The sequence below is a fragment of the Pieris brassicae genome, chromosome 2 (assembly GCF_905147105.1).
Source record: "Pieris brassicae chromosome 2, ilPieBrab1.1, whole genome shotgun sequence".
NCBI lineage: Eukaryota > Metazoa > Arthropoda > Insecta > Lepidoptera > Pieridae > Pieris > Pieris brassicae.
Genome location: NC_059666.1, coordinates 2,214,914 through 2,237,591, shown reverse-complemented (window position 1 = coordinate 2,237,591; position 22,678 = coordinate 2,214,914). Strand labels below are relative to the sequence as shown.

At 31.0% G+C, this 22,678-nt stretch overlaps 3 protein-coding genes across 5 annotated transcripts in view; all 3 read right to left on the bottom strand.

Moving 5' to 3' along the window:
• The window catches only part of LOC123720756, a 108,559-nt gene that overhangs the window by 44,533 nt on the left and 41,348 nt on the right, over positions 1-22,678 (bottom strand). The gene's annotated exons all lie outside the window — the stretch shown is intronic.
• LOC123720757 overlaps positions 5,063-22,678 on the bottom strand; it is a 103,893-nt gene continuing 86,277 nt past the window's right edge. The window contains exons 57-64 of the mRNA XM_045677509.1: positions 13,714-14,008; positions 13,167-13,393; positions 12,543-12,759; positions 10,943-11,032; positions 10,364-10,593; positions 7,210-7,435; positions 5,891-5,998; positions 5,063-5,674 (exon numbers count right to left, since the gene is read on the bottom strand). Of these exons, the coding sequence (XP_045533465.1) occupies positions 5,460-5,674; positions 5,891-5,998; positions 7,210-7,435; positions 10,364-10,593; positions 10,943-11,032; positions 12,543-12,759; positions 13,167-13,393; positions 13,714-14,008 (1,608 nt within the window). The 3' untranslated portion in view covers positions 5,063-5,459. The remainder of the gene's footprint in view (positions 5,675-5,890; positions 5,999-7,209; positions 7,436-10,363; positions 10,594-10,942; positions 11,033-12,542; positions 12,760-13,166; positions 13,394-13,713; positions 14,009-22,678) is intronic.
• On the bottom strand, positions 16,430-20,653 carry LOC123717719 (serine/threonine-protein phosphatase 5-like). Its single transcript, XM_045673864.1, has 6 exons — positions 20,415-20,653; positions 20,052-20,293; positions 18,809-18,956; positions 18,069-18,190; positions 17,448-17,718; positions 16,430-16,500 (listed from the first exon to the last, which is right to left on the bottom strand). Exons 1-6 carry the CDS (start codon positions 20,506-20,508, stop codon positions 16,430-16,432), a joined length of 948 nt encoding a protein of 315 aa, XP_045529820.1. The 5' UTR covers positions 20,509-20,653.

Below are 22,678 nucleotides of genomic sequence, written 5' to 3'. Positions count from 1 at the left end.
ATTTTGTATTTCAAACAGACATAGAAATAATATTGTAACGACCACACAATCTCATGGGGTTCACAAGAGATATTTTATTTCGGATAGCATAAAAAAAAACTTACAGCTTCTAGGTTAAAGTTATCTTCTAAAGCGATATTTGTATCGCACTTTCCGTCTTGTAAAATTTGAGCACTACTTAAACCTATAAGTACACTTAACAATAAAAACATTTTTAACATCATGAGATCATTATTGCACTGCACATGAACTACGCGAAATGATACTATATTTTTATATATGATATATATACTAGAATCTTATCAATAGATTAAAGGCACCGATTATACAAAAATACTGTTATCTTGAGACCGAAGGGGTTTTTGGATGAAATATTCAGTGTGCGACGTTAAAAACCATTTATGTGTAGTTAAGTGCTGGCATTGACTAGATAATTTTATCGTGGCCATCAGATATTGACAGTTTAACCGTGGGTGTGAGATTATCAAGGACATATATAACAAATATTGACTCAAATCAAAGTTTAAATCCCGATGAGAAGTATCGCGAAAGAATTTTGACGCATATATTTGTATGTCTTTTGAAATTAAAAAAAGATTAACTTTCTTAAAAGTTATTATATTTATAGTATAAACAGTTTCCAAAAAACATGTTTTTAGTTAAATAAATGTAACCGTAGTAGATGTACTACTACAATAAAAAATTGGGGTTGGTCGTAGAGGGGTGACAATTAAGGGTTGTATGTATTTTTGTATGCTGTATTATAAAAAAAAAAAAACAAAAAAAAGTCTATAAAAAATTGGAGTGGACCCCTTGTCACTTAGGGGTTTGAAAGATAGATAGTAGCTCACTGACTCACTGAATATGCATAATAAATTCATAAGCATCGGTCGAGCCGTTTCGGAGGAGTATGGGAACGAACATTGTGACACGAGAATCTTATATATTTACAGATATGTATACAGAAGAGTAAAAAATAATATAATAATATTAGAATTGGTTTACACATGTCTAATATATGCATATCATCTTTCCGTGTATATTTTATATTGTTATTCTAAATGTTTATCAAAAATCGGTTTCTGGACACAAGAGCACGATTGTCCCTTGAATCATTAAATCCTCGGACAGCGAAGCTATGTATGACACAGCAACAAATTAAGACTCTAAGTGTCTTACATTTTTGCTCACTTAAAAATACTTTTATTTGACTATGTTTATGGAAATGCAATATGCAATGCAAGTGAAGGTTGAAATTTTTACAGTTTTTCAGTGATACTTCCCGTAATCGTATTAAAATATCATCACAACTAGAATGCCTATCTACTAGAATTACTAATGTGCGTTAGAATACAGTACCTACGTATCAGCCGTAAAGTATTTACATTATCGTACACAGTACATTATGATATCTAAATTGTTTCCGATGTTTTTTGAGGAGGGCTCTATGTACTTAATGTTAATTTTTCGTTGTATATATATGACTAACTTCTAAATTTATACTAAGGTATTTTAAACATTTGCCTTTTATATACTATAATAGAGCGTAGTATAGAGAGTAATAGAAAAATATTATATGACTTCTATACTATTCTATATAATATTCAAATTAAATTCAAATTAAATAAATAAAACATTGAATGAATTTTATGCCGACGCCCCAAAAACGCCCAACATTTTGCGCGGTCACAACCGTACCTAACGCATATTTTCGAATACAAAACAATCCCCATGACTGCGCCAAGTAATCTACGTAAAAACAAATCACTCTTACTTAACTACTAACAAATAACAGTAATAATGAAAAGAAATTAAGCAAAAACTTTTGACAGTTAAAAAGCAATGCAAATTCCTGCTTAAGTTAGCATCGTGCGCTACACTATCTGGTGAACACGTTCAGACATGCTAGCCCCTTCGCCCTGCCCTTGGATTTGGGACCCTTACTACTATTCCGCACAGTTTTGCTGTTATGAGGACTGTCACTACCGTACTCTACTGTAGTGATATTACTCATGAGGAACAGGCATAGATATATTTCTGGAAATTACGTATGAATAAGTATCAGTTTAAAAATTTAACGGTATTTGCTTGTCGGCCTATTCCCATAGCTACTACAGCTACTTATTATGCAATATTTGTTAAATATATTATACGAAATATATTTAACACTTATACAAAAATAATATAAATGTATATATATATATATATACATAATAAATCGTAAAATGCAATAATGATTAATATAAAAGAGTATTAACAAAGCCATTTTATCTTAAGAGTTTTTATGTTAATTAAAAAAATTAGTTACATTAAATATATTTGCTGGAAATTTGTGTTATAATCTGTATACGATACATGACTGAGTTACGTTGGTTGGTTAGTTTGTACTAGACAGCGATACGTCGGGGCAGTGAATTAGACCGTTGTAATTACTCCATTGTAGCGTGTAAAACATCAGACCGTATAATATTAAAAAAAAATTTCACCGTCACGCTCGTCGTTCCACATCTGAGTGGCTTTATGGCAGTATTTGCCGAGCACTACCACTATGAGGAGCCAGCTGTCCATTGAAGTATTTCCAAACCAATTTAACTTAGGGTCCTTCAAGAAAAGAGCGTACCAATTCTTCAAAGGCTGGCAACGCATTCCAATAAGATTACATGAATCTTATCAACAGGATCCATAGACTAAATTTTTAAAAATGTTTTTTGTCATCCGCAAACATAAGATATTCTGAATACTTGAAGCAATATTTTATATCATATAGATAAGCGTTAAATGACAAAGGACTCAGTATAGACCCTTCAGGTACACCGGATGTCACATTTATAAATGTCCGCCCGTTGCTACTGCCTGCCTTCTATAAGTTACATATGATTTTATATCTGATAGCTTACGTAGGAAAGTGACTTGATCGACCCGATCGCAAGCTTTTTCGAAGAACGGATAGCATAATATGAAGTTTGAGTTTTTCTTGCTTATTGCGATTTCATTTGTTTAAATTTTTCCTTGCTAGTTTGATGTGGGGTTCTAACAAAATTCATGTATATGTGTGTTAAAGTAATTAAAGTCATACTTTCTCGTATACTGTTTTAGTACTTTTAAATAAATGAATCTGTTATCCTTCGTCCATTTAGTCCATAAAACAGTCAGACTGACAGTTGAACAATTGTTGTTGCTGGGGTGATTGTGTAAAATAAAAGGCCTTAACGAATTAATGACTAATTTTTGAATAATTTTCCAAACAAATTTCTAATAAACATTGTAAACTTATTTCATTTTCATTTCATATAACATGTTTAGCGACTGACTAATTATATTTGTCAAAGGTTTAAATTCCATTACTCCCTGAGCCTATGTAGCTTTATTAATATTTAAAATTATCAACTATCGACAGACTTTGTCTTCGGTAAGTATTATTTGGTTGCATATATCATCGGTTTTAAGTGTTGGAGATTGTAATTATAATCTGAGAGTTGAAAACGCTATTAAAAAACTTGATAAAACCTTCACGAGCTTCTGGTTCTGTATATTTATGCATCGTATATATTATCACAAAATATTGGCCTATATGAAACCAGTAAAGCACGTGAAGTATTTTAAAGAGGCGAAAACAAAAGAAATACCTTAGATCCACCATATGATTGATACATAAAAGTAACAAAATATTTTAGCCAAATCCCGTTTGAAATGTTTAAATATATTAAATAATTTTATGATTATTGTAATCACCATCGCTGTTAGTTAGTAATAGTACAATTATAGAGTTTTAAAGCTTCACACACAGGTTTTAAAGCTTCGAGTAGGTATGATGTTTTTTACATATTAAAATAACGTAAATTAAATAAAGTAATTAAAGTAGATCAAAGAACTATTCCGTCGTGTTATCGCAAGTGATAATATTTCATAAACAATATAATATCATCGATAAAGTCGTAATTGTTAAAATATGTAGGTTCAGTACCAACCAGAGGCTTCTAGAAACTTTTCTAAGTAGTATGACTTGATATATGAATATTATATTACAGAGATATTTACTTAGCCATTAAACAATTTTACGCAAGGCAGCCATGGCAGGTGGCTTTTTAGTTTTGGGGGTCTAGCTTTTGGGTCGGTATACCAGCGGAATTAACAAATAAAGGGGCTTATTTTTTAATATTTGTGAAAAATAAGATATTTTATATTACGATTTCGCGCGCATGCTGTGGTCAAATGAAAGATAATAATGTTGACTATAATAAGCTGAACTATTATTGTTCGATATTATACGATCATATAAAATATACCTATCTTTGTTCTCAAAAATATATTTTATATTACGATTTCGCGCGCATGCTGTGGTCAAATGAAAGATAATAATGTTGACTATAATAAGCTGAACTATTATTGTTCGATATTATACGATCATATAAAATATACCTATCTTTGTTCTCAAAAATATATTTTATATTACAGGCAAATGCCTTGCAACGTGATAAAGATTAGGTTATGTATTATCAGAAGAATGTCGCTTCGGCCTTAAAAAACACGCACAGACATGTGATAAAATTAAACATGTAGTGTGATTTCTCATCATCGATATAATTTTAGGTATAAATTGTATAAAATTTTCAAATTCTTATTCTAACAGTTGCCTGTCAGTTGAGACAAACCTCTTGTCAAAATAGGGTCTATTTTTGTTTGAGATATTTATTGTTATCCTCTAGGTAGTCAAGGATATTCACCTACGGTACCGACATACGGTTTGATATAAAAAAATTAGTTAGGCGATTTGGTTTTTTTTTAAATGTTATTGGAGGCAAAGGGGCTCACCTAATGTTAAATGATACCGCAGCTCGTGGACACTCACATTGCCAGAAGGCTCGCAAGTGCGTTGCTGGTCTTTAAATTTTGTTTGATTGTGTTCTGGAAGTAAACTTAGACTTTTTATATTATACCTACGATATGGAATAAATATATGTCATTTACAAACGTTCAATACATTGGGACAAAACGTGGGACAAACAAGTACAAATAAAAAACCAAAATTAATAATTTTAATTTATATTCTATTTATTCATTCTAAGTTTACAAATAAATACAAAAGTTTAGAGATTTATTACAATATTTGACTCAAAATTACATCAACTTATAAGCATTATTTATTCGTCTTTTTAATATAGTCAGATATTTTCACTCAGGTGAAGTACTTTCTATGACTCAATGTCAAATTTATATAGTCCGATTGTCGAACTTTACACTAAGATTAGATTATTTGTAATCTTTCAATAGTTTACAATCGTAAGATAATATAATTTACATTTAGCTTTAATAAAATTTGAATTTTGTTAAATAAATCCGCATTTATTAGTCATTTTAGTGTTGAATTAGTCTATTTACTCAAGGACCTGTTTGAGGAACGCGCTCTGAAGTTTAAAGAAGTTGAGAGCGAAAACATTCAGGGCCAGAAAATTGCTAGTCTAAGACATGTACACAAGTGAAATACACAACATAGCTATCATTATAATACTGTTCTTAACTAATGTTGCCGAGCTAGGTTCTGGACAGGAGTCGCTTTGATCGACGGCTACGAAGTATGAGTTCTGCAACTCTTGCCTATTCGCCATGTAGGCGTTTATCGCGGCATTACCGGCATCCGACATTGTACGAGCACGACTCAGTTTCCATGCACTGACTGTAAAAGTTTTATTCATACATGAGTATTTAGAGGATAAAAAAAATACAGATAATTTATAGAAATACTGCAGAAAATCTTATAATTTAGAATTAGTTGGTATTTACTTAGTAATAATATCTGCCGCACATCAATTTGACTGAATCACCTTTATCGAGACTGTATTGATAAAACATTGTGAATCATTGTGGAAAAATTTCTAATAAAAGAACTTACCTTGTCGTCGATTGCCTTCTAGATTTACACAGGAGTATGCTAGAGAATATGAAGTGTAATCTGTGTTCAGTACATAGAGGTTGGTTTCTCTGAACTCTGGGTTGTTTGCTGTAATATAAATATAGAGATCGTTATATTTCAGTGGAAATTGGATAAGTGTATATTAGATTTTTTATATTGTGTTGCTAAACTAGACAATATTTTATTATTTTCTACAACATATCTCTGAAACATTAATTGAGTGAGAGTATCCACAATTAGCTACATTGTTTTCTTTGAATATAACATCTCTAACGTGTCACGTGACCACGCAACGCTGTAAAGCACGCGAAACGTCGGAAAAAAAATTAAATTTAAAATTATGTAAATAATTATAAGTTTATAATAATAATACATAGCTTCAATCCGTTTAAAAAGTGTTTTCTTAATCTCTACCGATTTAAACGCGATTACCTACATCTAATAGGTCTTTCGATGACCTGCTGTGACTTCAGTCTGTCAACTGTCACAATTCACCAAAGACAATTAATTTAATTGTCTTTCATTACTAAGCATTATATGTACATTGCCACTTTGCGTAGATTTCTTATAAGAATATCTTCATTCAATTGATGAATCAATAAACAAGTATTTTATTAATATAAAATTATAAATATCCTATCATAAATTTTATATCATAATCGTATCAGTGCACGTGTAAACAAATATGCAAAACATCTATTTCGCTAACTTTTTAGTTTTTTATTAAGTTTACCTGCACTACATCCGGTTATGAGAACGCAGAGGTCATATAATTAATTAATAAATAAAACTAAGTAATGATAAGAAATTATTGTATTATATTTCGTCGAATGACAAATATATTACTATTGTCATATAATGTGGCATTTTGGTATTTATAAAATTGTTTAATATATGACTTTAAAAAAAAATATACTTCTATATTAATGTACTGCTGTGGATCGAGGAATAATTTTTATTTGTGCATTTGTTTATTCGTTTCAAGTTAAATTATGGATAACGGATTTTAAGTAAAAAAACATGTCAGGGTTCCCAGGTCTTATAAAATCATATCTAATCTTACTACATATTTATTTTCGTATAATTAACCCGGCAGAAACCCTGCAAATGCATTGCGATGATAATACAGTTACGTTATAGTTTATACAAAATAAACCAACTTGTCATCAATATATATGGCCGAATTAGGGCCAGAATTCCCCCAATAATCAACACAGTCGTTTCCACAGACATAAACCTTAACATTATTTACTATAATCACTGGTTAGTATAACTTAGGCTTTAAAAAATCTACTTACGATCTGAGCTGCGAATCGGCAGGCGGACTCTTAGTTTTGCACTACCATCAGTGGAGTTGACTGTAGCGGTACCTTCAATGGTGTCCATAATACCATTGACCACTTGCCAGTTTAGTACTGTGACAACTCCAGTGTCCGAATCCAGTGTGTACCTCGCACCAGTGCAGTTACCACCAGTTTCGAAGCGTTGGAAGTATTTTTCTATTTGGTACCACACGCCAGAGTACTGAAAAATTAAAGTCAATTAATATATCCGGTATTTACAATTAAAATTATACTCGCTTTGATTTAGACAGGTGGCTGATTGTATCCGCTATAAAAAAAACGAGGCCTTCGCGGACTTGTATGAACCCGTTTAGGGCGCTATAGGATATCAAATGACAACAATGTTTTAAAGCTTCATGTAACACGAGACACATACATTTGCTTTGTTTGTACTTTATTTGCACATACTGTTAAGAAAAAAATTGTATGACGATGGAAAATAGGATGTGAATGAATAAAGGCTTATTATTATTACTATTAAGATGTGCTTTCGTAATAGTATGTATTGTGTAAAATAAGGTCAACATACAAAAAAGATTTTTACTACAGGTGTCCCGCTGATCATAAATGATTAAACAATAAACGCCGAATTATGTAAATAATGTTAATTCGAGTTAATAACCGATAAAGAAATTTTATTTATGCCTCCAGGTCTCGCTAAGCAACATATCAACAAAAAAATATGTTAAAACCAATATAAAACTAATAATTCAAATTCAACGTTCCATTCCACTTGTTATTTAGCTTATCGTTCAGTTTTAAAAAGCTATTTGATAAAATTAATAAAGAAGTTAATAAACGCAGATAATGAAACAATTTTGCGTTGATTATGACCATGAACTCGTTTATTAATAACAAAAAAAACAAATTTCATCCATAACGTTTAAATTGATGTAATTTCTGTAATAGGATAGAGTACATTTCTATTTATACACACTCCGTGGACTAACATATCCGGGTCACATCTAAGACCAGACGTTTTGTATTCTCGAATCCATAACGAAGTGCTGTGTTGGGCCAACCCTTTTTAGAATGTAGGGGCCCCTTACTTTATAAAAAAAACCCTGGATGGTTTATTTTGTTATATATCTATATATGTTATATATATCACATAAAATGTACGCTGGCTGAATTGAGTTAAGAATCTACGGAGGCCTTACTACGTATATTACCAATTCGACTTAGGGTCCTTCAAGAAAAGAGCGTACAAATTCTTAAAAGGCCGGCAACGCACTCGCGAGCCCTCTGGCATTGAGAGTGTCCATGGCGGTATCACTTAACATCAGGTGAGCCTCCTGCCCGTTTGCCCCCTATTTTATAAAAAAAAATATATCGTAAGCTCGTAAGCGATAAGGCCGCCAATTGCCCTCCGTTTGATTTTATTATTGAATTTTTTTATATTGTAGTGTAACGAAGTGTAAATAAATAAATAAAATTAAATAAATATATTGGCATGACTCTGAGGTGCCAAAAACTAACATAGACCCAGCGCACGGTTACAAAAATTCTTACCTACACTCTCAAATACATGCGAGCACACACATTCACACATACTAAACAATTCCCATGTACCACTGGCTAACTGATATCTAGTTACCCACAACACAGGAACTCCCTAGTGTGGTTAGCGATTATAATTTTATCACAACCTATTTCTCATCAATAAAGTTTTTATTATTATTTGGAAACTCAACTCATTAAATAACCTTGTGTGTTTAGATTTTTTAGTAGCTAGTGCCACTAGCATATAGATATAGAAAAAGTATAACTAGTCTGGCCATAAATACTGTTACATAAAAACTTTTCTTCATTTCAACTTTTAATTCTTTTGAATTTGGAACACGTATATTTTTTTAAAAACTTCTTTCGATTTTGCGCCATTTCACATGCGATTTTTTCTGTTCATTATCAAATTACAATATGTATGTTCGTATATCGTACTATCAGCAGATACAACAACACTTCGTCCGTCGAAGACCAGGAAAGATCGGGGCGGCCGTCTGCTGTAAGAACTAGGCAGAATTCGTCGAAACACCATTAGGAAGCAAAACATCTCATCGCGAGAAAGACCTGAAGATCGGTGCTTATCGTCGATATACCTAAATCAATTCTTACAATTACAGAGAGTCCATCAAAACGCCTTCTGTCGCGATAGGAAAAAAAATCACAATTGAAGATCACTACTATAAGCAAAATGTTAACGTGTACGCTCGCAGATCTAAAGAAGCCGCTCAAGTAGTCGGAGAGGTACAAAGTGGTCATCATCCTGTGTCAGTGAGGGTTTGGTAGGCCGTGTCTTATCAAGGAGTAACATATCTACATTTTTGTGATAAAGGAGTGAAAACTTCAGCCGAAGTGCATCAAGACACGGTTGCGGAGACCTCTCAATAATGCACTTTTTAATAATATACCGTGGACTTCCCAGCAGGATTCAGCACCTGGTCACAAGGCACGAACTACGCAAGCCTGGCTTGAAACCAACGAACCGGACTTTATCTTATAAAGTCCGGTACGTAAATACTGGCCCCCATCTAGCCCAGACCTCGAACCCTTTAGACGTCAAATTATGGCCAGTTTTAGAGGACATGGCCTGCTTTAAAGGACACGGTGACATGGAGTCTCTTAAAAAATCTTTGGAGCAAAATTTACCTTGGAAACAGTGTGTAAATCAATAGATTAAAGACTTGTATAAAAGCAAAAGGTAGCTATTTCGAATAGAATATTTTATTATTTTTTCGTGAAACTTTCATAAATATGTAGTATTACTATAAATCCATAAAAGAATGCATTTTCATTTGTATTCTGTTACGAATCATTTATTTGCTCGGCTTTCGAACAGCTATATAAATAGATATTAGTTTAGCTAATCTAACTCCAATGGATCGGCACGATTTTATATTCACCGAAATTATATAAATTTTAGATGAAATTTTTCGAAGTAATTTCAATTCGAGTTAGAATCGGGATATTACAAGACATAATTGCGTTAAAATAAACAAGCACTTAAGCTTCTTAATCACTAGAAGGTTGATTAAATCATGACTATATTAGAATTAGACTTTTTTATAATATCAGTATATATTATGATAATATTATAAATTAAGCTTACTCTTTGCGCATCGAAGTTCCTCTCAACGGGAATATTAGCATCGCATTGCCCTGGTAAGATCACAGATTCCCCAGGTGTGAAGTCAGGGAGATGGAAGCAGGCTGCGTTGGACTGGTTAATGTTTTTGTAATACTTGCTATCCAGGACAGGGATACTGGCTTTAACATTCTCTATTTGGATATTGGCAGCCGCAGACAACTGTTGGTGTCTACTTAACTTCCAACTATAGACTGAAAATTAAATTATCTTAAGTAGTTTATTGAGCGTGAATCACCTACTTGCGTATTAAAGAACAGAATGACCACGAAACAGACACAGAAATCCGGGGACAAGGTCAAGATATTTGTCGCCAGTGGTTTATCATTTTGTATGTACTATATAACGTAATAGATCCAGATCCAGATAGGTAAACCTTTGTTTTAGGTTTAAAAGGCTATCAACATTTTCCATATATATGGCGGCGTAAAATTGTAAATGCCGTTAGGTTGTAATCTATGTCACGAGATTGTAAACAATTACAGTATTTAAAATTTTACGGTGACATATAAATTTCCATACATACATATCAAATTTAATTACCTTGTCTTTCATTATTAATTAAGTCAACACAACCATAAGCTAAAGCGTAATCGGTGTAGTCTGTGCTAAGAACCCAGAATGGAATAGTAGCTGCAACAAAAAAAAAATAGGATATAAATTAAAGATCTAAAAAACATATGTGCAATTCACTCGTGGTAAAAGTGAAACCTCTAAAATTTTTGGTTTCAAGGTAAATAATATAATTATTATAATTTTAAATATTATCCTTATATATACTGATAATATAAAAAATCTAAAAGTAATGATTTTATCAACCTTCTAGAGATTAAAAAGCTTAAGTGTTTGTTTGTTTTAACGCAATGTAATTATAATTCTTAATAACAATTATTTATTTTGATCTATATTGACAACAATGAAAAAATGTTTTTAATAATATGTAAATAAGACTTTTTTTCACTATCTAAATATAGTATTAGACTTTTCTTTAAAGTATTTTCTGTTTCAATGTTTAAAAACATAAAATAAAGTCGATGAAACGAAAAAGATACATAAATTCATAATATTTAACATTGGAGAAAATGAGATAAGAAGCATTATACAGTCTATAAACTTTTAATTTGTACATTAAATTAATTAAATTTATCAATTTTATTTACATATCATTAGTTTTAATAATGAATGATATGTAAATAAAATTGATAAAGTTCATCTAATTGTATAATTGAATCAAATTAATCTTATTAATATTTTTTTGCAAATCTTATTTATTCAGAAAATTATAAAATAATTTAAATAATACACTGTAAGTTGAAAAACTTTTGATGATTTTTTCAGACCGTGATACTATTTTTGTTTAATATTATGAACTCCTTACGTAAGTTATATTTTTTTTAATCAATCTGTGTAGACTTTCAAACACCCATTCCCTATAACGATCAGAACTAAAGACATATAATAAAGTATTGACTAATAGTAAGGGATACTTAAAGTAAGAACATAGATCTTACACACTTGTGTAAAGTGCATGTAAAAGCTATCCATATATTGGCCACGGCAAGTGTTAGTAACTTCACACACATCTTATTAAACTAGTGTCTTATAGTTTAGATTACTAAATCGATATAATTTCAAATTTAAATTAAGAAACTTTTTGATTAATAGAAATCACTAATTCAGCCAGTTATTATTAATGTTTATTTACTTTTAATGACTTTAACGGATTGAAACTAATTTGAAATCTATATACATATATCCAACGAATGCAAAACCGTGGAAATCGGTTCGTGCGTTCTTTAGTTATAGCGTCAGGAAGGAAAACCCGACTTATTTTTATAGTAGATTTTAATTATAATTGTACTCATGCAATCTGTACACGATGTGGCGAACAGTTTAAAATTGTATAGATACAGATAAATAGTAAGTTGTAATCGTAGAATTGGAATTCTAGTTAGATAGTTACGTGTGTTTATTTTTGCCTTTAATTTATTCTCTGTATTCTATAAATGTTTCCATATCTTGTCAATCAAATTATCATTGAAGTCACATCCCTCTAAATATACCTAACCGAAACACAACATAAAGGATATTCGATTCGATATCGTATTGAATATAATTGAATTGAATTATATATAGTACTTACCTCCAAGACCACCCTGAACCGTTATCAATAGCTTTCCGCTGTTATCATTAGAAGTCTGTGTCACTACACCAGTCCTCTCAAACAGTGTTTCATGTCGAACGTTTCTTTGTACCACGTTGAGTGCTGATCCCGAGCCTTGGCTATATTCTTGCGATAAACATTCACCTGTCATCATTTCACTGGGGTATGCTTGAATCTCATGCCATACTCCTTGGAACTGTAATATGCATATAAACGCAACTTTGTAAAATAAATTAACAGAATACACGTTGCGTGCTACAGTCATCGTATTTATAGGAAGAGTTATTAATGTCTTGATTAAAGACAAAACAGTGATTAAAACCTTATGAGATCTCAAATTTATCTAAATTCATAAAATCTATATTCTGGATACATTTTTCTTTATCGATAAGTATATTTTTAAAAACAAAAAAAAAAACATCCACAAATCAAAGTATAATCAATTCAAATAATATAAGTTATAGCTATGTCAAGGCTATCTTTGATATCGTAATATGATCTTTTAGGTGCGCATGGATGAACTACATTACCATCTCTATATTACAATTACGTCTGGACTAGAAGGTTAAACTCCGTCAAAAGTAACTGTGATAAAGATCTTACCGCTGTAAGATTAAAGTTAGGAACGGCGGAAATCGTTGTATCACATCGTCCACTAAAAATAACTGAAGTCTGTGATTGATCGCGATGGTAGAAACAGCCAGCTTCTGTGTGATTTCTTTTTATAAAGAACCGCTGATCAAGTTCTCTTATCGTTGACATAGTGGAATTTATAACGCTGAGTGCAGTTTCAGATAATTGGCGATTTCTACTCAGCTTCCATGTTCCCACTGAAAGTGTCAAATTGGATTTAATAAGTTCATGTGTTATATCGCTGACATCTTACTCAATCTCACTCTACAATCACACAAACAGATTAACTATCAAATCATTATCTATAATGGTATGGATGACTGACAGACCCGTACCTAAAAACTAAAATGGTTTGATTTTATTGATTTTCACCTGGAGACCATTTAAACGTATAGAACTATAATAGTACGTTCATTGTCATAAGAATATTCTTTATTATAGTGTTTAAGATTGATAAACATAATTTTTAAATCAAGGGGAGAAATATAATGATGCCTCAATATGAAAACAATGTTACCTTGTTTTGTCTTGTCATCCAAGTTAAGGCAACTGTAAACTAGGGCGTAGGAGTTGTAATCGGTTACGAGAATCCAATAGTCTCTGTCAGCTGAGCCAAAGTTAACCTTAAGTTTTCCAACGTTATTGCCTTCCGAGAACACTCCATCCGCTACCCTTACTGATACAACACCGTCGATTATTTGAGTATTGTTCACTAATATATTATTTCCATTTGCGCTGTATCTAGCAGTGTTGCATGTACCATATTGGAAAGTAGATGGGTAAGATTCGATATCGTACCATTCTCCTAAGAACTGTAAAAAGAAGTTACAATCATTTTTCTTCGAAAATCCATATGGACATCATCCCATAATTTTCTTTTAAAACTGTCAATTTCTTGTAATATTCAAATGATATGAATGATTAGTATTATTTTCAATAATTCAAACATGTTACTGAATATTTATATTATAAAACATTAATCTATGACACGTGAATAATCTATGACAAACTTTTTTTTGTTAGTAATTTATTTATGTTGCATAATGATAACCAAATATTAGATAACCACTAAAATACACTTGAAAGTTTAAATTTATAAATTTAAGTTTAACTTCCCCACTATTAGTAGGAAACACTCACCAAATTGGACTGGAAATTTCTAACTACTGAAATGTTTGGGTCACATTGCCCATCAAAGACAACAGGTCGACTGGAATCTACTGGAGGGTAATAGAAGCAGGCGTCTCCAGAATTATCAGTAGTGGCGTAAAAGCGTTCATTTAAAACATTTATTTGATCCACAACATTGTTAATTGCGGCTTCAGCTGTGTCTCCTAAGGTTGTAGTACGACTAAGCTTCCAGCTATAAACTGAAAGAATATAATCATGACGTTAATTATCAATACTCCTTTCTAAAATTGTAGCTTTGAAAACTAGTAGCTATATCTGCCTTATTTAAGTTATCATACCGTATAAATTAATAGTATACTTTCAATATCAAAGACATTTGGAGTCGGTCAAATTGAATAATGCCTTGAATTCAACAAATTACGAATCAAGTTCTAATGAATGTTATGTTATATATTCACTCAAGCTTCAAGCGTAAAGCTTGGCTGGGCTAGATTCGGGCGGGAAGTAGACAAACACAGTAGACTTTTATGAACAAGTAACGTTATACACTACTACACACCCCTATATCGTGTCTCTACTATGGGAGTTTTTAGTTTGAAGACGTATATAGAATATATTTACCCCTCATTTGATCTGCGTTCACATTACTGCAACTGTAGGCCAAAGCATAATTTTCATAATCAGTTGCTAGGATCCAAAAATCAACAGTTCGAGCTAAAAAGCAAAATTCATATGATATAAATGCCGATGTGAAATTTGTAGCCTAATATTATAAATCACGAACTGTTAGCCCGCTGAGACATATTTAACATGCGGGTATTATTCAGACGTTTCTTATATTGATGTTAGTAATAATATTGAAGTCTACGGATCATGATACGTATTAGTATCAGTAAGTTATTACACGATTTGTAAGACATAATAATACATAGTATTTAAGAATTCAGTAACATTCTCGTAAAAATTATAAACTTACTGGATACAGAAACTCGGAGTTTCCCAGTTCCATCAGCAGATACGGTAGCAGAACCGGACACGGTTCTTAACTCACTGTCTATAATATGCATGTTCCTAACTCTTATCGTGGTACCTTCTCTGGAGTAGTCTAATTGGTTGCATTCTCCAGATTGACGATGTGTGTAATAAGAAGATATGAGACGCCATCTTCCAAGGAACTACAAAAGAGATACTTTCATAAAGAAACGGAAACAGTTATATAAGTCAAAATTGGACACGATATCTCTACGGATCTGCTTTGATCTCTCCCATCTTGAGCCCATAATTTTTTCATTAATTTGAATTTGATTATTAAGCGAAAAAAAAACTATTGCTAGTTGATCGAAAGCGGAATCTAGATTATCCAGGTTCAACGTAATGGCGCATTGATGATTCATATAGTGAAATAATATCATACACTGTATTATGTTTAATTGTGTCATTTGTAAATATATTTATGTGGTCTTTGAAAAAGTTAATAAATTCAACAGTAATAACAAACATTAAAACCTTACCCCATCTATAGTAAAGTTATCTACGACGTGAATATTTGGATCACATTGACCAGGCAATATGACCGGTTGACCAAGTGGTGTATCAGGTAAAAAGAAGCACCCAGCATTAGAGTGGTCAACTTTTACGTAGTACCTATTAACTAAATCACGATTTGCTAAGACAATAGCGTTAATTCCTGTATTAGCGTTACTGGATAGTGTTCTTGATCTACTAAGTTTCCAGCTGTAAACTAAAGATAAAGAGGTTAATATATGCATTTTATTAATTTCCACTATTAGATAAAAATGTATAAATACCTCTTCGAAGATTATTAGTTAATTGAACACATCCATAAGCTAAAGCATAGTCTTGATATTCCACAGACAGAACCGTGAAAGGAACACTTACAGCTGGAAAAATATGGTTATTAAAGTATAATTTTCAATTCTTTAAAAGTCTATCAAGTTTTTATTTTAGCGAATATTATTATATATTTAAATTAAAATTTTCATTCTCTGGACGTTTGAATGAGGCAGTCAACGTTAAAGACGTCATTTTGTGCTATCTACTGGTTCTTCTAGTTTTATTTGAATGTTTATAGTATTAAATGTTTACTCACTTCCAGTATCGGTTTCAAGTGTGATTGTTAACTGCCCGTTTTCGCTTCCGGAAACTCTAGAAGCTGTACCAGAAATTTCAACTAATTCTTGATTATTAACACCCCTTGACGTAAAACTTAAGCTATCGGCGCCCGCTGTGAAAAACTGTTGTAAGGAACACTGTCCACCCCATAGTTCTGTGGGATATATTTCAACTTCGTACCATGTACCCACAAACTGAAAAAAAGCGGTGAAGATTAAAGTATTAACTACTTAACAGAAGTAATTCGGAAGGCCCAGACTGAGAATAGACTCGTACATGAAAAACCGGCTGTTTAGTTTCAGTATAGATAAATAATCTAGATATAGACTGCAGCGCCATCTGCCGGGCTGATTTGTGAATCTAAAACATCCAGAGCGCCACCCGCATACAAAAATTATTTAAATCGGTCCAGCCGTTTAAGATGAGTTCAGTGACATACACACGTACAGTAGAATTATAAACATACATACATATAAAAAAGGGGAAATATTATACAACTGCTAAAATTTATAATGCCATGCAATGTCAGCCTCAAATCTAGTTGCAAGATCTGTCAAACTTCTCTAAGCGTTTTTGACAGCTGACAAGAGCTGAAAGCTGCTAAAATCATGCGAAAATAAAATGTATTTTTAAGTATATTGAATAAAAATAATATAAACAGTTCTATAAAAACAAAAAATACAATTTCTCAATCATAAATTTCATATAAATATTTTTATTATAAGAGACCTAACAAAATTCAGCTAATTTAGCTACAAGCCTAACATGTTTATGAAACCAGTCTTTGCGGCTGAGAGTATGAGTAGCTAATCCATTGTGCTTTATCTGAAAGCTCAGAGTTTCATTACAGTTAAAAAAACAAGTTATAAAGATTGAGACATGTCTTCTCGTATAATGTCCTAGAAACAGTCAGGATAATGTGACAGAAACCATATCAGCCTACAAACATAACATTGTAATGTAAAGTAAATTCTTAATAAAACTTACCTCTAGACATAAAGAAGTGGTCCGGATACAACAACTTAAAACTGAATAAGGTAAATATACATTCAACACTAAATGAGCCGCGGTCAACAAAGTCACCGTTAAACAAGTACGGATTGCTCTCAGAAGGTAATCCATTAAGTTTAAATATGTTCATTAAATCGTAGTACTGGCCATGAATGTCTCCACATACGGTGAACTTTTTATCATCATCCACCTTAATATCTACTAGAGACGGCTGTTTTTGAAGATATGCTTTGACATCTATTAGTATCTAGAAAATAATTATTGATGGTGAATATTGGCATTTTTTTAAAACTTCCATTGTAAATATGTATCAATAAATGATCAGCTAAAATTTTTAAATGATAATTTGTATTCTCTAGAAATTGGGCAAGTTATAACATCCTCAAAGGTTTCTAAACTGTCTTACAGTTAGTTAAAATGAATAAAGGAAGGATACTATCTATAAAACTGTTTAAGTTTATGATAACTATAAAGAAATAATAATAGTTATTAATGGTAAAATTATATTACACATTTACTGTTATTTATTAGTAATAAATTTTCCACCATACAATAAAGTTGTAAATTTCAGAAATTTCTGCGACAGTAAAAACTTACTTTATATGCATATTTCTTATGAAGCTTCTTCTGATTTTCATAGAATTTCATAAGTTCAGTCACAAACTTGAGAGTAACCTTTCCATCTTCCAGACTTGGCCCCACATATTCATCTTCAATAGCTGAAAATTTATGAAATATATATGTGTTATATATATATATATATATATATATATATATTGCATATTGTGAAGTTCATAGTATGTAGAAACAATTGTTTAAACCACCCACAATGTTAGTGATATTAATGAATTTTATCTTATATACTAATATTTATTATTTGTTCAAGCCTGTGTGTTTTTTATTGAATAGATAATGCATACACAGCCAGTTCACAAGACAAAAAAGAATGCAGTCAACTAATAGATTTACTTTACAAAATACTCAAATAAAAAATGTCATATTTAATTTTAATAATTTGTTATTTAAGCAGATGAAGTTGATTTTTGACTCATAACTATTGTTCTATTATAGAGAATTCATTTCATAAAGTATAGCTGTATTAAGTATATATATAAACTAAGCCATTAATGCGCACTGCATTCACTCAGATAAAAAAATCAACATGAAAAAGTAATTTAATTGGATTTAAATGACACTTAATTGAATATGTTAATTTAGTTATTGAATTTATTTAATTAATAATTTGTTCAGAATTCACATAGCATGTTATAAGATCATAGAAGTTTAATGGAAGGTTTGTATTTGATTACAAAATTCAAGTTAAAGTTACTACTTACTTATAGAATCTAAATTAATAGAATCAGCTATATTCACTTCTTTCTTCTCTACTGCTATTGCTTTCTCAAAAGCAATTTTCATAACTATTTTGTTACATTCATTGTACTTTAACTTGGCATCTTTGTCATTTGGCCTAACTTTGGTAACCTGGAATAATTGAAGTGACTTAGATGTAAGAGAAAATTATAGAACTATACAAAACTAACTTTCTATTAACCTATAACTAAATATAACATAATGAGAATGTGTGCTACAACAGAAAACCATTTATGTACAGATTTATTAAAATTACTTACTTTTTAATTATAATGTGATGATTGTAGTTAACACTGTGTAGCATGTGTAGATTCTATGTAGCTTTTAGACTATCATATGCAAAAATCATGTTTGTTTTATTCGAAAATAACAATGTGTGAGATTTTTCTTGCAGACAAAAAGAAAAAAACCAGTGAAACAAACATAGTACAGTAAACAAATACAGTACAAACTACATTTTATTGTGTTAGTTTGCCATGGTTTTCAAAAGCTACTGATCTGACTCTAAGAATTTGTAATATCAGTTATAAACAAGAGCTAAATTATAAAACATTATTCCTACAAAACAAATTCTACAAATAAAATCTTCATATTTAGGTGTACTTTGATATTATCAGATATGTTATCTGTATTCTGTCCTAGAAACGGATTTTACTAAATTCTAAGAGGTTTAATATAATTATGGGGCACTTATTTCATATTTATTATTCATCATTCATTAAATATTAGAATTATAATTGAGAAGTTAAATTTAAAAGATATAAATTATTAGTGGATAGTATTTAGAGTGAAATACAAAATAATATGTGTATATTTTTCTGTTTCTTAGAAACATTAAGAATTTAGTTATTTCATACTCCTACAAAACTTACATTATATATAACAAAAAACAAGTATACTAAAGATATAGAAATAGATGAAATACAATATATACATAAAACTTAAGAATGAAAAAACAATCAAATACATTAACTAAGTATATCTAATTTGAGTATGATGTACAATGGTGTTTATTGTTCGGGTAAGTATGTGATCGCTTGTAAATCAGGGTGTGTTACATTCTAGAATATTAAAATATAAGGATATTATTAGCATTACATAAAATGGTAAATGAATTAATATAGAAAAGTATATTCAATAAATATTATATTTAGCCATTTCATAGCCAAAGCACTATGAGATGTATTCTCAAACATATCTACTTACATATTGGAAATCCATAAGTGCTTGCTTATATTTTCCTAAAGACATATTAGCCGCTGCTCGCCTGTAATAGGCCTTAATGTAAGTTTTATCCAAACATATTGCTTTTGTTGCATCACTCAAAGCATAACCAAAATTTTCCAGTTTTAAATTTGATATACTCCTATTCCCGTAGTATATGGCATTTTTTGGGTTCTTTTCTATTGCTTTAGAGTATAATTCAATAGCGTTATTGTAATGTTGTTCTGGAAGAGAGGTTATAATGAATATTAAAAAATCTGTATGTAGTTCTAACTTAATTAAGTAACTAAAATGAAGATTTAGATATAGAAAAAAAATCGGAATATAAAGTAAATGCGTACTTACTTTTAAAACATTCATTTGCCTCATTTTTATATTTTTCTGCTGCTTCTATGTCTTCTTGTGATACTGGTCCAGTGAGTTCCTCGTTTTCAGCCATTGTATTATTAAATAATTAACCACAAAACTAATCCTTAAGATTCTTTAATCAATTAAAATAACTTTATCATAAGAAATTAATATAGTTTCTTACATCCATTTATCTTTGTATCCGCATTACGTGAAAAATTTATTTGATAGATGAATGATAGACATAGACTCTATAGAGTTTTTTTTTTTTTTTTTTAATAATTTTATGGCCTGGTAACGAGACCTTTAAGCCAAGTCTTATTTACGGTCACTAATTCACATGTTATTCTATCGTTTCACTTGTTTTCTTAAATCTTCCCCACGGTATTTTTGATGTATTTATATAATGCACTATAACACTTTTTGTTTTTGAGCAAATCACACAACTGGCGGCGGGAGGGATCACTAATTTCCATTATTTCACTTGCCAATATTAGTCTATTAAAAATGAATATTTGGTTTTGGCATTTAAAAAAGATATGGTTGATATCTGCGATCTCGTTATTATTACAGAAAGAGCAAATATTGTTAGTTATAATATTAAGTTTAGCGAGGTGCGCGGGTGCAGTGTTATGCCCAAAGCGCAATCTGTTGATTGTGGTAACGAACTCACGACTCACGATACAGCTAGTATTCAACTCATCATACCAGGGTCTTGTATGTAAATTTTCCTGTATACTACCATACCATTTTCCTTTCAATTTTTGATCTTCTTTCCATAATGCTGTCCATAAAAATTTTATCGAGTTATTGATATAATAATAATAATCAGTCATAGGAACCTGTACCACATTTCTGACATTAAGAGTGTTAATCCCTTCATATGCAGCTTTGTCTGCTTTTTCGTTACCAGTAATACCTTTATGTGAGGGTACCCACATAAAGGCAACAGTTATATCTTTTTTATGCAACCGTAAGACAGTATCTTTAATTAAATAAATAATATAATTAGTTTTAAAATTATTAATATTAGAATGCTTAAGGCTATTTAAAAGACTCAAAGAGTCTGTCAAAATTAGAAAATATTTACAATTATTTATAGAAATTATAGATTTTAAAGCGGCAAAAACTGCATATGCCTCTGCTGTAAATATGGAGCACTTTTTATCGAGAGCAAAGCTTTGAGCAACATCTTTTTGAGAATCATATACCGCACTTCTTACAAAATCATTGCCTTTACTGCCATCAGTGTAGATTGTATAATACTTGTTATTTTCTTCTATAAAAGCCAGTAAATCTGAATTATTTTCGATTAAATTGGATAAAATCGTAATAGGATGAGTGATACAACTGTATGAATGAGTGTAACACGACCAGTGTGAAAGTTTTTGATGTTCGAATAATGAGATTGTATTTCTAAGAAGATCTGGCACAGAGTTGGAGATGTACCTCTCAGGAGATCATTTGGTGAAGTGAGTGGACCATCTATATTGATTGGGTGAGGTATTATCCTATTTATAATTTGGATATTATTTGATGATAATAGTTTCAGGCAGTATCTTTCTGCAAGCATAAGTCGTCTCAATATCAATGGCATAATATTTGTTTCGACTTCCATGGCCCTTATGGGAGTCGAACACATTGCTCCTGATATGATCCTCAAAGCTCTGTTCTGCAATATATCCAATTTATGTACATGAGTGCTATTTAAATAAGCTAAAGAACTATAATCAAAATGACACTCTATAGAGTCTATAGTATATAGAAACTATAGAATAAATTCCATAGAATAAAAAATCTTGACTACACTTTATTATGAAAAATCAAAAATTTACAAGGATACAAGTTTATCTGACTTATAGACTAGAGATTAAGGTCTATTAAAATATATGTTATTGTTATAGAATATATATATAGTAAGTTTTGAATAGTATTCGTCTAATCTCTTTCTTATTTGTTTGCTTCTGCCAACAGCTATATATTATGTTTAATGTTGCGTACTAAAATCTCAAATGTTAGTTTGCCGTTAGATAGATAGGTTATGGTATTCTATGTTATAGTGAGTTAAAAAGACGGCAATTGAAATTCGTGTTCACTGAGTACTGAATAATTTTCAACTGACTTTCTGAACTTACATGATAAGAGCTTATGTCTACTTTACTCTATGTAATATACATATATGTCGCAGATTCAACGCGATTAATAATTGCAAAATTGGCGTTACTACCGTTGTCCGACATTATAACTTAATATTTAAACAC

Bases quoted from the DNA above. Each gene is read 5' to 3' on its own strand.
- LOC123717719 (XM_045673864.1), bottom strand. From the start codon at position 20,508: ATGGCTGAAAACGAGGAACTCACTGGACCAGTATCACAAGAAGACATA. The intron at 17,719-18,068 runs GTAAGTTTTTAC...ATTATTTTCTAG, and splicing joins ATAAGAAATATGCATATAAA to ATACTAATAGATGTCAAAGC. The intron at 16,501-17,447 runs GTAAGTTTTATT...TTTCTGGTACAG, and splicing joins CCACTTCTTTATGTCTAGAG to CTTCTAGAGTTTCCGGAAGC.